Raw genomic sequence first — 26,715 nt, 5'->3', positions numbered from 1 at the left:
AGCAAATGCCTCCTGGTGCCCTTATGGGTTTCAACTAATAGAACTGCAGCAAGGCAAGACTCAAAGCCCTTTCAGATTCTGGTGTTTGCTAAACTCCAGCAAGTTCAGATACGTTATGTAACCTATTTGCTTTCCCTGCATACCTACAGGGACAAATCCCCTTGAAGTTCTCTCCAACATTGAAAGGATTTTTTTTACACAAGAAATCTTGTTTTCATAAAGAGAAGCAGACATCCAGTTTGTAGAAAGTGGAAGCTCAAGAGAAGCCATAAGCACGAGGGAAGGAAATAAAAAAGGAAATATATTGATTGAGGTGTAAAGCAGACACCTGTCTTGCCAGGAATTTATAGCAACGACGTAGAACCAACTTATCTTTATGAAAAGTGATGAAAAGAAGCAAGTTGCAAGGACTTTGAACTTGCACAGTTCTGGTTGAAGTTGCCGATTAAAAAACGGGTAGTTTTGCAGCAATGAAAAAAAACGTAGAGAATGTTTCTCTTGATTTCAAGTAGGAAAACAGTATTGCTTGGACTTAAAATTAAATGCCAGAGACACACAAGGCCTTTTAGTGTAGAATACTATTGTAGATCTCTCAAAAAACCTTTAGGTGAGCAAAAGTGATTTTGGTCCACTTGGTTGTGAGAACATATTCCAGTGTTGTCCCTAACCCTAAAGTGAGAAGGGAAATGCCAATCCCCTTAATTGAGAGCCTTTAGCATCCTCTAACAAACAGATTGATGTCAGCTCCTAGGAGACAACAGAATTAGGATCATAAACTGGATACAGATATGGTTTATGAAACCTATCTGCACCTATTTGAAAAACAGGCTGATTGCAATGTCATACAAATAAAAACACTTGCATGCTGAGTAATAATATCTGCATTTGCTAATTCTAAGTCTCAGTTCATATAAGTAACTGTATTAAAACTCTTAAAAAGATCCTTTAATGACAGAGCAAAAAATTACTGGTTTACACCACAGGCTTAGAAGTGAACTATTACTACTGTCAACTTCATTTTCTCAAAATTCATGTCTGTTATTAAAATCATCAAGGTATTAGGAGGACAAAGGATTCCACTGTTTTAGCACTGGCCAGTGCAGTATATGTTTTCCTGACTGTCCACTGCAGAAGTGTAGCCTGCTACCTCCCAGCCAGAATCCTGATAATGGCTACATCCCCTTTCTCCATAAATTAACTTACAGAAAGATTTGCTCGGAAGAGGTCCACTTGGCTCCCTGTAGGTTTGGGATCATTTTCAAACTTTCCTTTGTTTATCCAAACCTAGCACTTTAACATTCATTCATCCCCAGTAAAACTTAGTTGAAGTAACTTCAGGAAGGAATTACTCCTTCTCCCACAAATTGCATGTAGTATTTGAAGCAGCGTACATTCAACAGAGTTCTAAAGGGTAGTTTTAAACCAGTAACAGTCAGGAAAAACAGCTGGCTTTCCAGAAGTATTGCTTATAAAATATCAGTTGATATCTGAATAGCCTAAAAAAAATATTTTAGGCTCTATTTCAGTCGACGGCTACCATGTAGGTCTTTTGTAAATGTAACATCCAAATTACATTGACTGGGCAAGGAATCAAGCTTATCAGTTATAAACAACTTGAGTGTGGGTGAGCTAGGTTTACTGTCTCCCTTAGTTTTGGCTAAATTTATATATACAGTTATACTTCAGACTGAAATTAAATTAAAAAGTCTAATGATTACTTCAACAGAACTTTTTATACTTTATTATTATTCCTGAACATAATCAGCCTTTAAGACTGCTCTCAGCTCAGGTACTAGATCATCACTTTCTGTGAGGCTGAATATGCAGTTCGAGCAAGTCCACTAGGCAAATGGAACTATTATTTCCTGCATACCAAACATATTTTATGAAAATTAACATTGAAAAAATGCTAATGGAATTTCATCCTTTCATTTACACATGCCAAATGTGTGTTCTGAAAGCATACACAAAAAAAATCCAAACACCAGGACCCAGTATCACCACACAAAACACTACAAACTTTCATCAGACATGTAAAATTTTTATCAGAACAGTAAAGAACACGGAAGGAGACTTGGAGAGAGGTTTCTTCTGCTTTTTCATTAGTAAAACAAGAAAGCTGTGAAAAAGCTCAAAAAAATAGTTTTACACAGGGATGTTTCAGTAATTTGGTGTGCCTTGTACCAGAATGGCTCTTTAAATTCCTTTATCCAGAGCTCCTGCATAAATTATTCTCCTCTAAAAAAAGAAAATTCCATATTTGAAGTGTAGTAAACGTCAATAAGTTATTAAAGTAGAAATCCCTAAAGCAACAGGATGTTGTGAGATGTACAAATTAAAACAATATTACTTGCAACACTTAGTTAGGACAAAAGGCTTTCAATATACTGGTGAATATATGCAAATTTAAGAGAGGCAAATATTGCTATGTCGGCTTTATGGTGACATTTACTGAGTGAACTATGAGTTTATGGGTCGATTTCAGTTGAGAGTCAGATCCAAGAGCATGGCACCTTAAAGCAATGTGACTTTAAACCTTCCATTGGTCCCTCTCTAAAAAGGTGTAGGAATTCCAGCAGTTAAATTGTCTCAAAAGGATGAAATGGAATCATTGCATCATCATAATGCCAACTTGCTTTCCTAATACCAACACATGCAGCAGGGAAACTCTGCTGATCATTAACCACATGACTATTACCCATATTTTAGTAAATTTTATTGCTTACTGTGCATAGTAAAGGTACCCTCCCTTCCACAAAAAAAGTCAATTGACTGTTTATTGAAAAGAGTGTCCTTCCTTTCCAAAAGGTACCACTCCCGAAACAGGCCAATAAATACTCTAAATCTTTATAAAATGGGAAAGAAAAGTTTTCGAAGTGCACTTATTTGTAAATCTCTCTCTTTAACTGAGCCATAAACTGAAGAAAACAAAAGTTATTTGAAAAATCAAGATTATTATCATGATAAGATACTTTTAACTGACAATGAAGCTCTTTACCCTACTGTGTACTCCCTTCATATTTTTTTACATTTGTTCAAGTACTAGTTTATTCAACAAGCCAAACTGCTTCAGGGAGCCCAGTCTCTGGAGAAAAGAGGTCCTTACTATGATTAGCTAGAAAAACTGTGCCTTCATTGGACCATGCGGGTTTCACAGACTTCCACAAGAAATTTTTATACATAACTAAAAAACAACAACAGCAACAACAAAATAAATAAATAAATAGATAAATGTTGGGTAAATAGTAAGCAGTGTTACTTAAATATGCAACCCCCAATAAAAATAAATGTTAAGATGACTGTACACCCTTAAATCATGTCAACATTACAGGAATAAAATTATGAGTTAAGAACAGTGTTACACTTCATGTTGTAGCTCTGAATTTCCTGTCTCTCTATCTCTGCAAGTTATGTTCTCTAATACATTTGAATGGGTTGGGTTATTTTTTTCATTTTTTGCACTAACTTTCACGCTTAAAGTGCAAAACGCAAGCAATCAGGCAATGGAAGTAAGTAAACACATGTATTTGTACAAAAGTACATTACTCTACCACAAAAATGTCAGAGAAAGGAATGCAATGCCTTTTTTCCCTGTGAACTGGACAGTGAGCTAGCTGTTGGTAGGAAGTAATCAAGCAATACCAAAAAAAACCAACAAAAATCCTTCCATTTATCATCCTGATCAACTGAATTGCAACTCATGCGTAGCATTCACACATCTTGCACTAGTTATCAAAGCTAATGTCTTATTACTAGCACTGAATTTTCTTCTTACAAATAGTGCTTTACATACTTCTCTCGAAACACAAAACCAAAAAGATATCAGAACAAGAAAACAATTATTCACAACAGTGTACTTTATAAGATCTAAATTTAAAATGTTAAGAAAATATCACGAAGATGAAAATCTGGATCGTACAAATTCATTCGCCATTTAAGTTATCTGAGCTAGACTCATTCCGGCACAGCTATGCTTTAATCCCCTCCAAAAACTTCTTAGCCAATTCACAGTCTTAGATCTCTTTATGTTTAGCCACAGTTTAGCAGGGAATAATAGAAGCTTCCCAGCTCTCTTTCTTGAAATAACTTCTTCAAAGGGGAGGAGGAAGCACCTTCTGGCCTGAGTAAAGTTTCCTTGAGTCTGGAAAGAAGTGAATTTGTCTCCTTTTCTTCTATAAAGCCAGTAAAATTGTGTCTTCGGTTCTGTTCTTTTGTAAAAACTTTTTCCCAGGGTTAAATGTCCTGGTTTATAATATCCAATTCTCAAAATAACAGCCTGTCTAGCACTGCCAATGCTGTTATTTCTATTGCAGCATTAGTCGTATATGTAATAACATACAGAAGTTTCTTTTAATTTGATGAGCTGAAAATGTCACTTTGAGAGGTGTGGGAAAATGGTAAAAGAAACAGGACTGTGTACAAAACATGAAGGAAACGTGGCTGGTGAATAAAACTCATCGCATTTCACCAATGAAACACATTTTGAAAGATCACTGCAAAGACAACCACTAAGGAAAATGACATCACATGGCTGTCTTCCAGCTCCTAGTTGCCCTCTACAGCAACTGGGGCCTGAAACATCCAGTTTCAGGAAACCCCACATACCACTTTGCAAAGAAAATAAAAGCTCTTTCTAGCATTTCTCCTTCAGAAACTGAATAAAATGAAACATAGGCATTCACTTCCTTTCCCTCTGTTAATCTGCTGCAGGCAGAGAATTAATACCTGATGATTTTTACAGGGCAAACTAGAACCTACACTTTAGACTTGTTTCCTTATCCAAACCATTAGTTTATCTAAATCACCTTCCAATTTGCTGCTTCGGGAGGTACAACTGTTCACTGGCCAGAGCACTTAGGATATGAGATGCACATAGCTTCAGGTTTGAAGTGTCCCATTTTCAGCCCTGTGAACTGAGGTCCTTTGTTTGTGAACTAGTAGTTCCAGTACCTCACTAGAAACACATTTCTAAAACCATAGAAATGCAAACCATAAAGGGAAAAAAAGGGAAGGAGATCAGCTTCTTGAAAACATGAGCCTCCTTTTTTGCAACTCAGCCAATGACTTGAAAGATGTGCTTTGTGCTTAACATCGGAACAAACCTGTGGCCATTTAGGAACTTCATGGTTTCCATTAAATCGCACCGCATGGACATTAGGAATTTCAGGACAACTGTGAAGTGAGAATGTAGATCTTGCAATTCCAAAGTAGAGGCCTCTGCTGAGACCTAACACACACACACATTCACTCACATTCCTTAGTGAATTCATGTCATTAAGGAGACTTTAAGAAGAGACAGAACAAAAAAAACAAAAAGGCAAAAAAGATCCCCCAAAATACCACCAATGCCACTTCAGCCTCTTTCTTAAGCACTTGAAAGCAAAATACTACAAGTGGAAATGTAAAGTTTAAATGCAGCGAATGCATTGTGTCCTTCTACAGTGTTTACAGCATGAACTCTGTAAGTACACTGAAAAGCTGAAGTATTAGAAACCACCTAATTACCCAAACGTTTACCTCTCTGCAGGTGTAAATACATGGACCTAATAAGCCTTCCCACTGTGAAAGCAGTTACTTAAATTATATTAAAATATTAAAAACAATTTAATGAGCTTTTTTCCCCTAAAGTAAATTGAGTGTGTGCCTTAACCTGCTTCAGGCAAAGGAAGTTTCAAACATATTGGTTTTGAAACTAGCCATTATTTCCCATGTTGCAAAAATGGCAATTTTATTTCCCAACAGCAAATGAAACTGTCAGGAAAATTTAGATGCAATAAAATTGGGTGGTTAAACCAACATGCTGGATTTGGAATAAAACTGAATTAAAGGAATTAAAATTAAGCATTATGTCAGTCAAACTTTATAAAAACTATTTGAAATAGAGGGGGGGAAGGTGGCGTTGGTGGTGGGTTTTTTTGCAAAAGTTTTGAACTTCGTGAAGTCCACCCATAACTACCCATTTTACGTCCATCAACAGTGTCACATTTGAAATTTGCGCAATGAAAAATATTTTGCATAAAATGTGTTGCTTCTGGCAACACTTCTGCCTAAATACAAAGTTGTCAGGCAGTGTGTGACTTTAGTGGTACAGAGTTTTAAAATGGTGGCTTCAGTCCAAGGCTAGCTAATAACGGCTGACAAGCACTGGAATCTTGAGGCCTAAATCAACATTGTTTTCACAGCTGTAATTAAGCCACCTAATCAGAAGCACATTTTGACGGGACAGTTTCTGGAAGCCAGACATTACAATTTCTTATGCCTGGAGCGCAGTGGCTCTTGAGAGGTCCTCATTTAATTTCAGGTTTAAAAAAAAAAAAAAAGGGGGGCGCTGTAAAATGAAAAGACTATTAAAAAAAAGCAGTGTACGGCTGTTGAAATGAAGCAGGCCTATGTGTTCATGCCTTGACCAACCCTGCATCCCACCCTCCTTCGGCTCTCTGCCGAGTCCCCAGCTCTCAAGTGGCAGCTGCACACAGTGAGATTAAGGGCTTCTGCCAAAGTCAACAGATGAGCTGGTCTGAACTGGCTCTCTGTGTGTTCTGATTGTAAATTGTGCTGGTGATGATTAGAGAACTCTAACACAGGATGTCGACTCTTAAAACTGTCCAGAGAAAATAATTTTTATTTTTTTTTTAAGTTCAGGAAATTTTTTTAAACTTCTTTTGTGGCTTGGTACATAGTGTTGTGTCTATAACTTTCAGATGATTCAAACATGAATTCACACAAATTAAGTAACTATATTATTAAAAAAATACACTTTTACTTGCTCACAGCAAGATCCTTCATTTGGAGATGTTTATGCAGCAGTGTCAATGCTGAATGCAATTCTCTGACTAATATACTCGAGAAGGCTTGTGCTTCTACCACCTGCCTGTAGAAGACACCCCTAAAATTCAGACTATCAGCTATTTTTGTTGTGTCACTATCACTTCAGGATGGTTTCATAGCTGAAAGAGCTAAGCTGTCTTGCTCTTTCTGGAGCACAGCTACATTAGTAACTTTAACATAAACTTTCAACCCCAGAGGCCATTGTAAAACTATCAATATGACGGCACCAGTCACTGGAGTCTGACTACATTTAGTTCTGCATTTTAATTACATATGGATTCTATTAACTGAACCTTTTGCCTTATAGGCAATGTTTTAATCAAATTACTATAATTTTCAGATATGTTACAATAGTCTGACAAGTTAAAAGTTCACATACCTAGAATATTGAGTATCAAAAAATTTTTGCATAGAAAAGGAAGTATTCTTTACGAAATAGAAAATGTGTTGCTGGATTACTGCATGTGTTTTTTAACACCTTTCCCTAAGTTACCTAATTTGATTTATAATGTTGGTTTAGTATTATTTTTTTCTTCGCTGGTACTACATAATAAGGACATAGTTTAAACTACATTATTTTTACCCTTTTTTTCACAACTATTACTTTTTTAAGCAATGTCACATGACAAGGTGAGCATTTGCACGAGGATACCAGCATCTCTTGCCTATGCAGTAAGCTTGGCAAATGGCACCGAACTGCTCAAAATCAAGCAAGAAATGCGAATAGTTTAGTAAAAAAATAATTTCTGGAAGATATTACTGCTCTGTGGATTCAGCCTGATAGAGACTTCCAGTGTCGTAAATATTATGAATACAGCTTGTTATTTTTGCTTCTACTAATATTCCTGCTTTTTATGGCTATTAGCATCTCAGTATTTGGGAACTTCTCCTTGTAGACCTGTCAGATTTTTCTTTTAAGAATATTCATATGTTTTACAGTAAATAAACCACATACTGGTATTTAACAGCACTGAGCAACAGTTACAATTATTTGAGGTCCGTATGTTACTTAATCCTGTCCTAGAATATTTCCAAGAAAGCACTACAAGACAGAGGGCAACCATAAAAATAACAAATCTGCAAGGCAAATTAAAGAACTAGTATCTCCAAATCTTTCACAAAACTGGTTCAATTCCAAATCTTTCACAAAAAAATCTTTTCAGTTCAACTGTGCATCAGGCTAGCATGAAGTAGTGGAAAAGGCAAGCAGAGTTTTCATCCAGGACCTGTCTGCTTCTTGCAACATCTGGCAAGAATTGCCTCCGCTGTATCAGTCATTCCATGTCCTAACACAAGAGATATAGCTCCAGCCCATGAAAGACACTCTCTGACACTGAACATGACACCAAATGGAGCAAGAGCCTTTCTCCTATGCAGCAAGTGAAAAGGCAAAGAGGTTTACTTCTTTCTCTCCAGTTCCTTTAACACAATTTTAAATGTAAGAGATTACATTGCTGTTAGATGCAGGTCTCAGCTTCGAGACACAGACTGAACTGGAGACAAGGAAACAAAGGGTATGGGAGAAAGACATGTAAAGCCAACTGCCCTGACCAGTCTGGCTAAGAAAATGTCAGCAGTGGAGATAACCGATAAGTTTGAGTTGTAAATGTTTCTTTACTCTCTCCCTCCAACGAACAGGGTTCAAGTAGATCATGTGAAATGAGAGGTGACTGCTCTGCCAAGGAAGAAAAGCGTGCATTTTGCTTAATGCAGTCCTTCAACACAAAAATATGAGAGCGTATGCCAATTACTAGCACCTCAGCAATAAATATTGATTTTTCATGCATGAGATCACGCTACCTGCTTCTCTCACCTTACCAAATCCTACAATTCCTGTACTTCCTGTATTTTAGGTGATACCACCAGGAATTTTCAGAGAAAGAACAGCCACAGCCACAACTGTACAGGGAAAAAAATAAGGATGATGCAAAGCCACATAAAGCAATGCATAATTTCATTTTCAAAGCCAGTTACGAGAAACATCCAAAGACAACAGTTATTTTTGTGGTTAGCTAGAGAGCTTTGCTCTTCTTACAGACCTTCATTTCACCCATCTCACCCATGTGAAACTCATCTTCTCCCTTTTTTAGTTAGTCATCCTTTCACCTCCCCAAATTTCCATTTCTCCAGTCCACACAATGCTTTTCTCTCTTCAACACCTTTATAAATAACCGTATTTTCCCCTTTATTTTCTATTTCTCTTTGATTCTAAAGTGGAAGCAGATAAAGGAGGAAATATCACCAGATCAGGAGCACATTCAGTATCAGAGAAACACCTGAGCACTTGTAATGGCTTCATTTATTTGCCAAAACTGGTACCAGAGTATTTTAATTTCTTAAAATTTTGGCAGCAGTACTGACTTTAGAGAAAAAAATTCAGGGCTGAAAGCTATGAAAACACATTCTGAAGAAATTTTATATTTAATTGAATTGTTAGTTCCTTATATATGTCGGGTCACATAGGAAAATACATTGTCACTGCATCCATTCCCCATAACACTGTGCTTGTAGCAACAAACTCTTCCACAGTACAGACACCATGGATTCACATGCTTGCCTTGTGACTAATATGGTGCCACATGTTGCCCCACAGTACCCACAAAATAATTGCTTATCACTATACTACTGCATAGTACAGCACTTAAAAGCTCTCCAAAGCTTACTCATCACTGCAACTCTGAGCCAAAGTGCAAGTATATTAATAAACTAATTTATCTGAAGATGAAGCAAAATGGATGAATGCAGCAGAATCCAGTACTGTAAGTAACTGTCAAGTGCTCAGTTAGCAGATAACCTTAAAGCACAGTCCAGATCATGGTGTTTGTATTACTAGATGCTGCTGAAGAAGAAACAGGCAGGAAAAAAGAAATACAAGAACAGTTTAGCTGATATCTTCTCTGCTAACATGCAGATTATCTGTACAGTTAGTTACTATCATTGAAGTACTTCTATTAAACCCATGTTTTAAGCTCATCAAGCTTTCCTAGTGAAAATCATAAGAATGCATAAAGGCAGAGACATGTAAGGGGAAACAAGGAGAAAATGGCAGTGCCAGTCCAGCACTGGAAAGAATTCTCCATCATAGTTCATGCTAGAGGTTGACTGCTGGCTTCTCTGTTCCTCCTCTGGCAATTTAGATCCTTAATATGATGACCACAGATGGCCATATCAATGATATCATCTTAGCTGAACTCTTTTTAACTTTACCAATTGCAGATATGATCATGAACGTGAGGATGCAGCACGTTGTGGAGGACAGAATTGCGACTGTGATACTTGCACTTCAGAGAAAGTACTTTTTAAAAAACAAGGAAATGCACATAAGTGAAACTGTAACAGTTGCAAAGAAAGACTATTACAAAATGTTAGTGGTTTGATAAGAGAAATAAAAGAAAAAGACATTCTAGAAACGTAGGCAAATTTTCAGAAGCATTTGGTGAAGACAAAAAGCATACCAAAAGAAAATTAAGAAAACCAAGAGAAATTAAAAAATAATAAAAAAAAAAAAAACAGAAAAGAGATACACGAATGGGGAAAAATAGAAAAGAAAATGTAAGTAGAAAATGAATAATCTGTAGTTCAGCCATACTGAATTTTAAAGAATTACAAAAATGAAAAATGCACACAGCCTTTCTCTGCACAGAGGAAGAACCATCAGAGAGGAGTACAACAGCGAGATACACTAATGAAGAGTACAGATACTTTCTGCTCTTGACTCTTTTCACCGCACATAATAATTTTCTTGTTTGTAAAGAGTGTTTCCAGCATTCATTTCACCTCTGTCCATCACAATCCTACCCCTTCCTGTTCCTCTCTGTTTGCATTAGCATGAGAACACACAGCAATCTCAGGATTTAAACACTTTTGTCTAGAAGGAAAATGGTCAAACTAGAAGCAGACAGGAGGACGGAGACATCAACTCAGAGTCTTAGAAAAAATATGAGGAGGCAGAATCACTGATGTTGCATCAGTTTCTCTTTTACAATTGTCAGCGTAACACAGAGCAACAGAAGAGGAAAAGTAGCGTGAACAGAAAGAAAGGCAACATAGTTAGCAAGTTTCAGTACAAGAAGGTCAATTAGGAAAGCAATACCATCTGAACACGGAAAACCTCAATACTGACGAACAGCCTAAACTTGGATGCAATGGATAGTTGCGATGGGAGGGCAAGAACCCTACACAACTAGCATACAAGACATCAAGAGACAGACACAACATAGTGAGGTAAAAATCAGACCTAAAAGGTAGTAGTCCACACATGGTATACACTTGAAAGACTTCAAAAACGTGTTTCAGCACTGAGCAATAGGTTACTGTTCTAGGAACACAAGCATACATCACTTGAAGACTTGCAGTTAATACAGTCCAAGTTCTGTGTTTGCCTGCAATGTTACTATAACTGGATATGTGATTCAACACAGTGGATTGAAACCAACAAAGTGTGCACAATTCTGAAACAGATGCTAAAGAAAAGTCATTACTCCTTTTCATTTAAAACAATCAAGCATAAAAATCTGTTATGTTTTTTAAATACAGAAAGAAATAAAGTGCAAAAAATAAAGTGCAGAACGGTATCAGCTGAAACTTTAAAGTGTAAGTCACTCCAGAAAGCTGTGATGCCTGAAATTATTAAAAGACATGCTTGATGCAACTTTTGCAAATACTAGGGACGAGCTTTACAGAAAACCCACATACTATAAAATACACCATAACTTTTTTTCTTTTTTTCATGGAAACTTGAGAGTATATCTTTCTGAATTTTTTTGCCTTTACATTAAAATTTTAAAAAACTTATTATTAACGCTTAGGTACAAAAAAAATGCTTCTAAAGGAAGAATTATTCTCCCCAGATGATTGTACAAAAAAATCCAATAGATTTTTGGATCAACAGATATAACTACAATGTAAAATGCATTATCTTTTACATTGATACTGTAGGCAGACACAAACTACTTTAAAAGCAGGGCAATTAATCACAGGCACTGGAGAGCTGGGAGGGCAAGATTTTGGTTTTTTTTCACCGAAACATGTCAAGCCACTGTGTAGCCCTTCATAGACAGGACTGGCATAATCTTTCCTAAAAGAGCTCTCTCAATTCGACTGAAAGAAAACCTCACTGCAGAAAGTTTGGCAGACTTCCCAATCCTTAGTACACAAGTGGTCATCTTGATTTAAACAACAAAAACAATCGTAACAGGCAAAAGAGAAACCCAATTACACTGGGCACGGACTCAGCAGCACACATGTAAAGGTAGCAGAAAACATCAAAAAAGCCTGGTTAGAGGAGAAAAGAAGCAATTCCAGTGAAGCAATTCCATTGAATTTCTTAACAAGGCTGTGCCATCACACAGTTTCCTTCAATGACCATCATCCCAAGACATTAAAATTGAAATTGGGCACTGATAATATATTTTCTTTGCACTAATTTCCCATTTTACTGATCCAATTTAGAAGCAGGATAAGAAATTAATGCAATTCTGTTGGAAGCAACTAAAGCCACAGCTTTTGAATACCCATTTGCCATTGTGTTCATATGAATTGCACTAGTGATGGCTTTCTTCTTACATCTTCTTAAATCTTCTGGTTCAAAAAGAAAGATTAACAATCCTCCTTGTCTTTATGGTGCTATGCTTCACATGAATAAAAGAAGAGGAACGACCAAAAAAAAACCCAAATCAAACCAAAAACTAAGTACAAAGCTCTCTCGTTTATCCTATGTGGAAAAGTTAAGAAAAGTGGAGAAATACACCTAAGTGTATGGAAGTTGCATTCTAGACATACTTGGGTACATATTTATGAGAGGTTATGTGTCCGGCCCCCTGCCTGTGTGACATTAAGTATATCTGCATTCAGTAATGCCCCGACAAAGAGATCTCAGATCTGAAGAATCACCTTACTAAGCTTAAACAAGTCCAAGTATCTTTGTGGGCAAGAACATTTTAGACTAGAAATTATTTTTGAAATTTGATTTTAACCTTGCAACTTTAGTGAGTATTATTATTCAAATCAATAATTGTCTGGGAAAAAAAATCACCTCTCCTAACACACATTTCATTTACATGCAGACTTAAAAATATTCCATTTTAATATGGTGCTATATCTTTAGATGCTCAAATTTTTAAAGTTCAAAATTCAACGTTTTACTGTAGTGCCAAAACCAAACAAATCACAATGTACACTTTTCCAGTGACAGCAGCAATGAACAGGTCCTTCAGGGAGATATAGTAGTAAAATTAATCCTTGTGTTAACTTCTACCATCCACTTTCTCTCCTGGAAAAGTCTCCAAAGATTTCTGTTGACACTACTTTTATTACCCTATTATGTTCATAATGAAATATTACTGTATTTCCCTATAGAAACTATGCAGCATGCAGGGAGATGCAGGCTAGGAAACCACATCCAAATGACAAAAATTACATGAAAAGCACACTTACCAACTGTAAACTCTCACTTTTGTGAAGACAAGCTGTTTGGAGCCTGGACTTTTGGACTGCTATGCGAAGCTGATGAGGTGCTGTTTCTCTCACTAACATGTCAATTCTGGAACTTGCAAGTTGGTAGACATCCATAAAACTTTTAATCACGGCCTTTAAAAAGAAAAATAAATCATAAGTGCCAGGCAGGCTGTATATAAGTGCCAAATAGCATATATCCAAATTAGACAAGACTTACATTTTATTAATCAAATCAAATCAAATCAAACAAAGGTTGGAAGCCAGGCCAAATTTCAGTCTGAGGACTTAAATATTAAAAGCCTAACAAGGGATTTTGTTTTCCTTCTATAATCTTAAATATTAATAGCATTGAAGAGAAGCAAATGATTTTGCACCCTAGTTTGAAAATGTTTTGATTAGGTGTTTTCAAACATACAGTACTGCAGAGAGCAGCTGACACCATTTTTCATTGTATGTTAAATACAAGACTCAGTGCAAGTCAAATTTCTGTTTATAAAGAATCACTACACAGTTTCAGGTACATGTTCATACTTTCAAAATGAGTCGAGTTACTAATCCTTCCACTCTACTCTGGGAAAAAGAAAAAAATTAATTTAGCAGAAACAAAAGAAACACTGTAAACTTACAGGCCTCTTAAAGTAAATAATCTGATTACAATATAGCTGGGAAAATATAATTGTTTTCATAGTATAGTGGAAGAATGTCCCAACTGTGCAATATTGATCTAACTGATAATAAAGTTAGCAGCACAATACAGTACAAATTATTTGGCAGTACCGGTAACTTTATATCTACCCTAGTGCAACACTGTTGAGATTATTGGTCTTCTTTAAAATTGGTTAATCACATTTTGTAAGTTATACTTCTCCCTTCAGAAATGACCTGTAGCAAGTTTCTACTGTAAGAACATATTACAGGTAATATAAAATTGGTCTTCTGAATGTAAGTCTGTGGTACAGGCAAAAATAAACTTAGTACCACAACCAGGCGTTCACAAAATTTTTACTGTTTTCCTTTCTTTGTTCTCACAGTACTGCTTTTCAGAATAAAAGATAACATAGATGAAATAAATCAAGTTATTTCATTGTCTAATGTAAAAAATAGCAGTGACAAATAAACACCATAGCATCTTTTCTCATCAGAAAGAATATCCAAAATGTTTTATGTACTATGGTGCTAATCCTGAAAGTGTATCCACGTAGTCCTGTAAGTCTGCCACTGTTAGCTCTGATCCCACTTTTAAACTGTTTCATCTACCTTTACCATGACTAAAATGCTGCAGCTCTTCACAAACAATACCAAACAAGAATGTGGCTGTATCTCACACCCTATTTAAAACTTTCTGTAAGTCTTCATATGGCAACTGCCCACATGCTAAAAATTAAGACTTATGTTTAAATAAGTCTATGGACTGGGTGTGTGACTCATAAACAAGGATTACACCAATGCATGATAAAAAGCTGTGTTGCCAGTCTCACAGAAAAAAAAAACCCTTAAGTGTTCCTTCGAGTACTTCCCACATCACATTTAAAGGTATTGCTGAACTAGAAAGCATAGAAATGATTCCTTACCTCCTTCCTTTTACCTCTGCTACCACAAATTAGTAAAGTCACTAACCCATACAGCTTCATTCTACACCTCCAGAGCTGCTCTAAGTCCACAGAGTTACCTGAAACAGCAGTTATCAATTCCTTGCTGCTCAACTCAGTTATTTCATTTGTTCTCTTGCTAAAGAGTTCAAAAATTTTCAATCTAGGAAAAATTAATTCAATTCACGAGCTTTTATTTTCAGATATAGCAAGTATTTTTTTTCTAAGTCATCCAGATTTTTTTTTTTCAGTCCAGAAGGAAGGAATTTATCAGCTATAAACCATTCATTACTGATGTGGAATGTAGCATTTACACATCCACAGGCACACACTCCTGCCAGGACATCCCAGCTCCCTAGCAAAGAGTCAGTCAGTTCAGATTTCTCTCATTCACCCCAGTGGGTGACACGGAATCCTTGATAATGAGAGTGCAAAATATTCATACTAAATGCCATTTAGAAGAAGGCAAATACTTGGGGTTTTAGAGATGCCATTGGAAGGCATTAATTTACATATGAATTTACGGAACTCAAGTCAGTCACAGATTGAGTCACATTTCTGTTTCCCACAACACTGAAGTTCCACTTGTTAGATAGTTTCCATGGGGGATGGACATAGAATCTGGTCACAAACACATATCCAAAGGAGTTCAGAACTTTAATTTAGATCCCTATTTGTACATTACAGATAGAAATGTATCTGTAGCTTGAGAAACTGTTTCATGATCAAAAAAGTTTGACAATTTCAGACAAGGCACATCTAGTTCTGCAGAATTTTTTTCTTCTCCTGCTAGGGAGGAATGTTTTCTTGTGCTTTTAAGTACACACAGCAGTAAGATGTATACACAGGTTTTAAGTATACATAGCAACAAGATCCTTTAGCAACCCTCCTGATTAATTTTTATAGCATGAAATCTGGCATTTGTACACATCTGTGGGATCTGCATTTAAGTGAGCCCTTGTGATTTTGAATGTGTTAGTGATACTGTGACATACAAACCATGCAGCAACAAAAAAAGTCTTCATTATAAAAAAAAATGTTTCAAAACTACACAAAAATCAATTAAATTCAGAATGGCCAGATGTAGTAGTCTCCAAACGTGATAGGAGCCAACAGTACTGCAACTCAGACCACTTTAAAACTTAAAGCCTCTTCAGACAGATGAGTATCACAGGAAAGGAAGTAAGGAGGAGACTTAACCAAGGAGGTCATAGCAACAGTGAGGATGAAGAATACTAATTTTAAACAGGACTGAGCAGGGGGCTTTGACCAATGACCTCCATAGGTCCATCCCAACCTCAATCAGTCTGCACTTCAGTGTTTACAAATTCTTCCTGAGGACAGAACACCATGCAAGTTAAAAATGGCTAAAATTTACATAGGACTGTCAATTTTAAGAGCTGAAAATGTAATTAATTACTGTGCTTTAATCAAAGAAAAAGATAAATTAATCAGACAACTGAACTGCTTTTTTCAGTGACCGCTTTCCCTTTCCTTTTACTCTACACAATGACTTATTTTACAAAGAATTTCACTATTATTTAAAGTTCTACATCACACGCTACTGATATGCCATAAGTGAATTATAACAGTAGGAGTGCTTTCAATGTCAGAAATGTCTTCAGTGTGAGAGAAGACCCATGCTCCAACACTAAGTCAAGACACAGGCAGCTTCCTGAAAACAAGCATGGCTTTCCTGGATAACTGGATGCAATTCACAGGATAAAAATATATTCATGAGGTTGGCATGAAGAAAGGATACTATTATGCTAAAGGTGATAGACTAGGCACAAATTTGCAAGACTGCCCAAGTCCCATTGTAAAATATAACTTTCAATGCACTACTTATTTTAGCCTAAGTGCTTCTAAGGATTTTTTAATGGGTATTTATATATTTAAAGCAGTATCCTCACCTAGAAAATTCCTATGAGGTCTTCAAATATCCTTGAATTCAAAGCAGATGTCCAAATTTTGAAAAATTCAGGTAAGCAAATGTTTTATCACATGATAAAAGAACAAAGTATTTTAAATTTTAGAATCTTGTTTATTTAGAAGAAAATGGGACTCTGGAGATCATTGGACACCTGGCCATAACGCCTGCCTCTCCGACTTGTAAAACAAGGCCAGAAGACAGGAGCACTGCAAACTCACATATGTATACAGCCATCTACCAATGCTCCAATACCCTGAATATGCATAGATATAAGCACATAGATAAAAGAGAACATACATAAAATTTAACAAAAATTAAACATGTTTTGTTTTAAGTGAAATTAACAGATGAGGTTTATGTCAAAGCAAGCATAAGGAAGCAAGTTCTTATGACCTGTTCAAAGACGTGCACATAAAAACTACCCGCTTAAGCTACAGGTAAAGCTGAGAAACTGAACTGAGAGAAAAAACACGGCAAACTAATTTGATGCTGTTTATAAAGTACAAACCAGTGGACTGCAGAGCAAAACAGCAAAATTTAAGCTGTGCTTTCTCTCTCCAGATTAACCTCTAAAAAGACAGAGAACACTTGACATTAGAGACAGTCCCTCAGAGAAGAAGTAAAAACAATTTTTTCTAATATTCCCTCTGAGTACTTTTGAAAAAGCAATCATTTCATTGTTCATTTATTGAACCAGTAATTTTAAGGTGCACAGTGCTAAAGATGCTTTAAAAAAGATTTTGTATGTGCTACTGACTATAAACTTAGAAGACTGGAAGACTCCAGTCTTCAGGAGTATTTGATTTAAAACGAAAAATAGCTAACATTGACAAATTACACAACAATATTTAAAGAATATGAAAAATGAAAAGACAATAAACCTTTTTTTAAAATTAATTTATGAAATTCAAAGGCTACTCAAACTTCAGTTGATCTCGATTCTGTTATAGTAGAAACATATGACAAGAAACACACAGATCAGCATATGCAAATTAACATAAGACCTCTTGTAATGTATTTATTATACATTATAAAATCAGCATTTCTAATTCAAAATTTAAATACAGTATATGTTGTCCTTACCCTCAGTGCTTGGTTAATGAGAACAAACAAAGTTCAAAACAATTTTTATTTGCATTATGAATTACAAATTATTGAGAAGTTTCCACTTAAAGTTTTAGACTACTCTGAAGTAAATAAAATACCAATTAATTAAGAATCAGTTTATTTATTTTTATATCCATGCTGTATCATTACTTCAGGATCTTTATTGGGCCTGGTGTTATCATAGAACTGTATCTCCTGTTTAAAAGAAACAAAACTAAAGGAAGGAAAACTTAAGTGAAATGTTGCTTATTAAAAGGTATCAAACAGACTAACAGCCTGACAATATCAGCACCGATTTTGTAACATCACATGCAGCAGGCAGAATAACAAGACCATCTAACTTTAAACAATGTACTTTAAAAAAAGAAGTATAAAAAGTCAAAATTAACATCTGACTGCTGAGCTCTCCCTTCAGGAAATTCTTCAGCTAAAAAGAATGTTAGAAAGTAGCAAATTAACTAATAGCAAGATAAACAAAAACATGAAAAAGAACAAGAGAAGGAATAATGAAAGGACTTCAGAAGAATTAAAGATTAACTCTAGTATAAGAAAATGCTTAGATAAGAATCTGAAAAGACTGAGAATCTCATTTATGGTACGGAATTTGGCTGAAGTGCAGTTCAGGCAAACGCAGCTGGTGTGGAAACAAAACTCCATGAAGTGGAGTTCTGCATGCTTAAAGGATAACCTATAGAATGCCTGTCATTACTGTCGCGCTTCAAACTGACACAAATAAGACTAGTTAAAAGAAGTCCAGATAACAAAACATACGTCAATTAATTTTTCTTTGCAGAACCAAGATTTATGGATACATATTAAGACAGCCATATTTGGGGAACAAAGGATTAAAATTCATTTCCCCCATACATTTTAGAATTTGAAAACCCATTCTGACTGCCTTGACCCACAGTCCAAAATGTCTAGTGGCAACATCAGTGGAGGATGTAAATAGAGCAACTTCTCAGGCATCAGAAAAAGATCTCAAGGGAAACAGCATTCAGCAAAATTGCACTTTTGCAGCTGTTTGGCACTTCTTTAATGATCTATTCCCCTTGTATCTCATTTTGACACTAAACTTTTTGTTGGGTTCCATTCAAGCATGGCATGCACAATTTAAATGTGCCAAAAAGCAGGTCAGCTCCGTTACAACTTTTTTTCCCCCAACGAAAGCTGACTCAGTGCCACACGCGGGGTCTAACTCTATCCCCTTTGCTTCAATAACAATTACTCTACCCTGCAGGTCTCAGAGGATAGCCCAAGGGAATGAAGCTCTGCATAAAACGCTAGACTTTCTGCAAGAAGTAATGACATGACTTCCTACAAGAAAACTGAAAATGGAGCATTGAAATTGACAGACTGAAGGGAAAGTGCTTCTACTGGAAACCACAGCAGATGGGCATAACAACTGCCATGAAAATTATCACAAAGCATTAGAGTTTCAAAAATAACATTGATCTTTCAGAAACTGATAAATTGAGACAGTGTTTTTTGTTGGTATGAGCAGGTAGAAACATCCTGAGAATTTTATACCAAAGGATCTACCTGCAGCCTTGACTGTTCAGGATGCAGTTCTATTTAAAAAATGGCAGTGTCCCGTCAACATTAGGTCTTGAGGAGAAACAAGAGAGTAAAACTGCTCATCTAAATCCAGGTGAAATGGACAAACAGATGCTATTAAGAATTTCATTAATCTTTTTGGAAACTCATGAAAAAGTACCAGTTTCGTTTTAGCCAGTGCAGAAAATGTCTTGTTGACTCCAACAAAGAAAATTATCAACCCACAAAATCTGTGTTCACATAGATAGCGCCTTAAAAATTTTTCCTAGAGCTATGAAAGGATATAGATTATTCCTTCCAGACACAATAAGCAGCTTTTAAATTTTAGATTGAAACATTTTCAAATTGAATTAGATAAAATATTTCCCGCATGCTTAGAAGTGGGAAATGTGTCCAATTCATATTTTCCATGCATGAAGATGAAGATCATTCTATACTGTAGTTGCCACTTATTAGGAGAGACAAAGGTCCCTCCTGGCAGGTTTAATCAATATGACAACAGTGATTATGTGGCTTGTGCATAAACAAGCCTTACTGAGTCCTAATCTTCATATCAGATTTTAGGTGAATACTCAAGTCTAATGCAGCCTAGAAGCTGGCACACTGCACAATGTTTTGTGATATAATTAATTAATTTCCTTTGCTTTTCTTATGAAGTGCTCATGGTAGCACTGCATTTTAATTCAACATAAATATTTCATCAACATGATGAAGCAACGTTTTATAGTTTTCTAAGGAAACTCTGAATCATATCTGTTAGGTTGAAAAGAACACTGATTTTTTCATTTTGGCTTCTCAACAACACAGGTATGTGCACAAGCTCGTGATGCCAGCACAGAAAAAAAGTACCAGTCAGGCTCTATAAAGAAAGTAATGGTCCAGAAAAGCTGAACTGCACCCCTCAGGTAAATGGGCACACCCTTAATCTAACATACAGGATGGACATGTGTTCTGCTTTCATCCTCAGATATTATTGACATAACTAGTTTGCTTCATACATTTTTGAAATGCGAAAAAAAACCCAAAGCACCAACATGAAAATGGCTACATTTTCAATCAGGCTTATTTTCAAGACTGATTTATGCAAGTAAAATGTTTTATTAGAAATTTCAGGAGAAACAGCTCTTTGACTCTGGAGTCAAAGCAAATGTAAAGAGCTCCCTACCACCTCTGAATAATACGTACTTCTACTAACAATGGATACACAGCTGAAGAAAACACTGTTGGTAAAACTGATTCTATTTGTCTGTTGTTTTGGCATTTGTAATAGAGATGACAGATAAGCGCAACTCAGAAAGGTATAAATTCCAATAAATACATGCTAAAAAACTGGTGGATGAGTGAGACTCCACCGTACTGAAGTCTGGGACTCTCCCGTGCAACAGGCCAACAAGCTAATTGAAAAGGCTGTTCACTTGGAACAGCCTGAAAGACAAAAGGAAAATGACATGAACTTTTCTGTTAAAGAGCTCTGGTTGCCGGCATTCAGACCAAAAATTCAAAGACGTGTTGTTACCTGATGAGCTTTTTTAGATAATTTTTGGAAGACGGCAATTTTCCACTTTGTTTTCAGCAAAAGGTACCAACTGTCTTCTCTCTAAATGGAAACTTATGATCAGAAAGCAAAACAGGATTTGAATTATTAGGTTGGGAACTTGGCAAGTAAGGAACAGGGTGTTATGGTTCATTCCCCTGTCTGGCAAACAGTCAATAATTAGATCCAATTCCTTGGAAGCGTAACTGATAAAGTGACTTCCTGAATTCTTCTTATAAAACTGGCAGCACTGAAAGGAGAAAACTAGGGAGGACAGGCACTGGTGAGATAAGTTTGCCCAGAAAGCACAAAGTATTCTTCAACAATAGGATTAGAAATAAAATACCCCATATCTTAGAATATTGTAATCAGATTGAAAATGCCTTTTTAGTCTTTCTTTTTTACTGGATTTGGTAGTGACTGCAGTCACTACAACATCATGTGCTTGAGCGCTGAGCTTAATGATGGATCAACAAAAGCGGCTGGTTCTTACCCAAGAATCCCAGGTTATCCTAACTTATAAACACCCCAGGAGACAGCATTTTCCAAACTACCTGTGATGTTAATTGCTTACAACTTCCTCATCCATTTTACAGAGCTGGGCCACTACTTGAAGTTAGATCATTCACGTGCAACTGTGCCTATGGATGCAGGTAACATAGAGCTATTACTTTCACAGCTTTCACAGCTTATCCAGAAACTGCAGACGATTTATACTGGTTTTTACCTTCCTGTAGTTTGCAAATGAGGAAAGTAACCTGAAAAGAAACAACTACTGATAGAGTGGCAAAGAATGGGTGGTGATTATGACAGATAATGCCAAAGCATGAGTAGTATAAAGAAGGCAAACTGTGCATATTTATTAACATTAACATATTAACATTAAATGAAGTAGCAAAAAAAATTTTCAAAACAAACACAGAAAACAGTTTTTCAGAAAGTGAGTAGCTAAGCTGCGTAAGTCCACAAATCATGTGATTTAACTTTACACGGGCTTAGAAAGCAATGAATATGAAGCTTATTCATTGAATAAACTGAATAAGCTGCTGAATACGAAAATACAAATTTTGCTTCAGGACATCCTTGAACTAATGGTGGTGTCTGGAGAAATGCTGCAGACATTTTAGTCCTGTTTCTTTTACTCTTCTTTTTTTACTTTCCCTTGACCAACCTGTTTTTAAGCAGGGACAAGCAGAGTTACTGCTATTCTATGTGCCCCCTGGACATTAAAAGTTTATACAGTCCCACGGTCTGTTTCCCAAAGGAGTAAAATCTGCAGCAAGTCTCACATGAAATAAATGCAGAACAAATCAAGCATCTAGGATTGCGACCTTTGCCAAGGTTCAGACAAACATCACATTTTGACATGTAGGAGACTTGCTGCTCAAAACTCAGCCTTTGCAAGCATTTCTAAAAACTTCAGAATTTAAACTTCAACTTGCAAACTTAAAAAAAAAAAAAAGTTATTCCTTTGATAATGGGAAACTGGATAGAGAGAAAGCCTGGCTCTATAGACAGTGGCAACAGCATGACACGTTGCTTTCTAACCTCTCCATTTAGTATTTGTCAGTTATGTTATGATCGGGAAAAGACACACCTACAAATGGGTGTCGGTATTAGAAAAGAACACACAATCTTACTTTGAACAGAGGAAGTTAGAACTAAAATATAGTCTTCAGGCATTACAGGGGCGTTGCAAGTTTGCCCCACAGGGGGAACAGGTGACTGTTTCCTCCTGATCTTTACTTTAGAACTGCACTTCTGTCAGAAAAGCCCATGATACTGAAGCAATGCAAAGGAATAAAGTATAAGATTCCAGGAGGATAAATAAATGGCCACCACTGCATGGATATTACCTTTTTAAAAGCCATACACAACTCAATCTTTTGCAGGTAAACTTTCCAGCATGCAGGCTGTGTAAACCCTGTTATTCAGGTTTACAAAACAGTTCCACATTCACTCTCTTTCCATTACTTTAGCACTCTCTAGACCTCTCAAATTTCTCCTCACTTCCTAATTTCTTACCACCATTTTGCTTCTAATAGGGAGAGAGCATAAGAAAGGGAAAGTTAAAGAAAACTGTAATGAAATTGGGGACTGCAATGACAAGTTATTTACTAGTTATTTGTTTAAATAAGTGCCCTATTTCAAGCATAGTTGTTCTTGAACACCTGCAGCAATAGACCTTACCAACACTAAGGATTTATGCTTTTCACAGTTCAATATAAGTGTTGGAACTTGTGACCTTAGGATTCTAGAAGAATATATCACTAGACTATCAATCAATTCAGTAACTGAAAAAATCAAGACAACAGCTTCAAAGTAGTTCATTTTGATTTCTGCAAGATAACTGATTAAAAAGTAATAATTGCAGGTAACAACATGTACGAATTTATGAGCCACAATTTACACGCCCCTCCTCCTCCAAAAAATAGAACCCAAAATGAATTAGTGACAAACTGGTAGAATTTCATGTAAAACAGGCTAACTCTCATCCCTTTCAAAAGTCATCCTCTCCTAATTTCATTTCAGTGGTATACCACTCGGGATGCTACCCCAATCAATTTCTACAATATAGGACAACCGTGGAATTCACAGAGCAGCCTCTTTTATGCCTAGTTTTAAATTCTCAATGGTTTACTGTGTTTTTCTTAAGCTTTAAGTTGCATATTCATTCCTATATTTTCGCCTAACTCCTGTCACTTAAATTGTTATTAGGAAGGGCAAATCAGGGTCAGTTTATGTAAGCGGCATCAATCTGAAAAACTTCATCGGTCTTTATTTCAAGGCATTATGCAAAGAAAGCTGACATTAAGAGAGCCTTAACTGACAGCAAATGAAATCAATCAGCAAATCACTAAGCCATAATAAACTCACTCAAGTTGTAGATAACCCTTCCTCTTCCAGGTCTTTAACTACAAGATCCACCAAATCCACAACATCTAGACAGAAATGCCTCCCCTGATTCCATTACAAAATTCTTACACTAACACAGTACACATTATTTATTTTTTTCTTTTTCTGTAATCTATCAATAAGAGTAACAGACAGAGATATGTTTTATAGTAATGGAATACTAAGCAGTCAAGTGAAAAAAAGACTAAACAGAAGATTCAGCATTTGAAGAAGGTTCTTTTTTTAGTTTAAAAGCAATTAAGCATAAAAATAGTTTGATTCTGCTTCTGCTATTAAGATATTTGTGTATTGCCTTATTAACTCCTATTGCTTAGACTCACTTGCTCAGCATTTCCTCTTATTTTTTGAAATTAAAAGAACCAGCACAAAAAAAAAGTAAGGCTCCAAACAATTCCTAATCTTTCTTCGTATTCACTTCATACATTCATTTTGTAACCCACATGATTCTCAACAGTTTAACAGCTATGCTTCTGAATGGGCTTATCTGTGTTACAACAGTACACGCTGTGGACAATATCAAACAACATTGTTACATCCAAGCTACACAGTGGATATTTGATAAATTTACTGCTTTTCTGAAGATACGGCACACAGATAATCCCATGCAGTTTGAAAGACAGGATTTCTGAAGTAAGAAAAACTGCCTAACAAGCAAGGTGCTATAAAAACTATATTTGTTATTTTCTGTTACTGAACAAAGCTTCATATTCGTAGTTATAGCATTTAGGAGTCTGCTTTTATTCGAACAGGCAGCTTTAGGTACTTATTGAGATCATTATGTCTCTAGAGTAATAAAAGAATAGTGACTAGAAGTTCAGTAAAGAACTGTAAAGAAATGTTCCTGTTGGGACCTTATGATATAAGGTGCAGCAACCAGGCAACCAGCTGGAAAAAAAACCCCAAAACATCCCAGGATTACAAGCAGAAGCAAAACTAAATAAATAAACTTGGTTAATTAATAACATATTTTACACAGTTCTTATAGAGCTTTCTTGCATATCAGCACAGATAATTCATAAGAGATCATCCATACGCCACAAATATAAATGTATGAAAAAGTTGAAATGGACAAAGGCAGACAGTTACATGATTGACTGGCAGGGTCAAGAAAGAAAATTTTCCATTAAGAAAGGTTACTGAAAGGTTAAATGATTATATACTAACTTTGCCTTTCAAGATAATAAGCAGCAGATCTTAACTGAAAAGTTCTTTCAAAACTAAATATGAAAGAGGCTGGACAAGAGTTAGCAGTTTCACAGGCATAAAGAGACAGCTTTCAGTAATTGATTAATTGGTGATTATGGATACTGACTTTGATATTTTTGGTCCCACAGTGCTACAGATTTCTAACAGGGCTGGAGTGGAATCATTGTGCAGGTAACTACAAAGCCTTCTGAGATAGGTTCTTCATACAGTCTCTTATTTATTTATTTATTAGAATGAAGAAAGCCGAAGGAAGAAACAAAAAAGTGAAAGGGTAGCCAAGAAAGTGAGAAAAAGAGCCTAATGATAAGGAGGAGGGAAATGAGGAAAGGAGATGATAGTGCAATAAAGAGTCCATACAGGACAGGGAGAAAATGACTGCTAAAAGAAATGCTATAAGGAAGAGAGGAAGTTGGGAACACAGTTAACCTGCAGAAAGAAGGGGTGTGACATTCAAACAATAAAAAAAAGCCTGTTTCCAACATCACTACCATTTTGAAGATGCCTCACTTCTACTTTATAAAACTGTGTTTTGCTAACACATTAATGCTATGTTTTAAAGAAATTTTTAAAAATAAATTCTGCTAAAAAGGCTTCTGAATATTTTTCATTATGATTCAACCTATCTAGAGACATGACTTCAGATACCTGCTGAACACATGCAAGGAGATGAGAGTTCTTCATGTTATGTTTCTTCAAGATGGTTATTCAGATTTTACATAGTTGTTAATTGTTGTTTCTTAAGCCCTGCACCAACTTTATTTTTGACAAACTTAAGTTTACAAAAGGTCAGAACTGCAAGGGGTGGCTTCCCACTCTAAAGAGTTTAAAACATTTATTTACGAGTATTTCAACTCAAGGTGCAAGTGCAAAGTATGATTATACTAATAAAGAATCATTTCTCTCTTTAAATAGAACATTGGAAGGCAGGCTAGTGGTCAGTCCAGAAGGAGCACATTTTGACACTAGATACAAAATTAGTCCTCTTTTGGAGAGGAGAAGAAAAGAGGAAGGGGACATCTGAAATGCTGTTGATAGCAGCTGTTGAACCCCTTCAGCGTGAAGACCCAGCTTTACCCAACAGGAAGCAGCTGCCCAGTTCCAGAGGAGGCAGCATTCTGGGCTCTGTAATGAAAAAGACAGTTTCTTCTGTGGGTGAAATGGTGGAAGTAAAAGGAAAACACTAGAAGAGTGTGCATACTGGGTGTACATATATAAATGCACTGACTTTAAGAGTCTCTTTAAAAGGACTCTCCTTTCTGAAGTATTAAAAGAAATAAAAAAAAACCCCACACTTAGTTCTTTTTAATAGCTATGACACTAATAAAGAAAATAAAGAAAAATGCTCCAAAACAGAAGTACAAGATTTAACATACTAATAATTCAGTTTTCAAGCAGCTACTCCACGATTAATCCATTCCATTAAGTCCTCATACCAGAAGTGATTTATGTTTAAAAGGCTTGCTCTATGCAGAGGATAAAATCCGATGACAGAATTATAATGTTACCTTTGAAATCACTTGCTTTCTCAATTTGGTAAGAACTTTTTTATTGACAAGTAAACACAGGAATGAGAAAGTGTTTATTATTTT

The 26,715-nt window shown here is 36.0% G+C and overlaps 1 protein-coding gene across 7 annotated transcripts in view; it reads right to left on the bottom strand.

Annotated features, from left to right (window-relative positions):
- Positions 1–26,715, bottom strand: part of CCDC171 (coiled-coil domain containing 171) — a 166,720-nt gene that overhangs the window by 25,793 nt on the left and 114,212 nt on the right. For 6 of the 7 annotated variants that reach the window (XM_054054469.1, XM_054054471.1, XM_054054465.1 and 3 more), the window contains one exon: positions 13,264–13,416. In XM_054054469.1, the coding sequence (XP_053910444.1) occupies positions 13,264–13,416 (153 nt within the window). Of the gene's footprint in view, positions 1–13,263; positions 13,417–17,314; positions 17,376–26,715 lie in introns of those variants that run through there. The other variant, XM_054054470.1, reaches the window with a different exon arrangement.

This window comes from Cuculus canorus, chromosome Z, assembly GCF_017976375.1.
Source record: "Cuculus canorus isolate bCucCan1 chromosome Z, bCucCan1.pri, whole genome shotgun sequence".
Classification (NCBI taxonomy): domain Eukaryota; kingdom Metazoa; phylum Chordata; class Aves; order Cuculiformes; family Cuculidae; genus Cuculus; species Cuculus canorus.
Note: the sequence above shows the minus strand (reverse complement) of the source record. Positions and strands in the feature narration are given on the sequence as shown.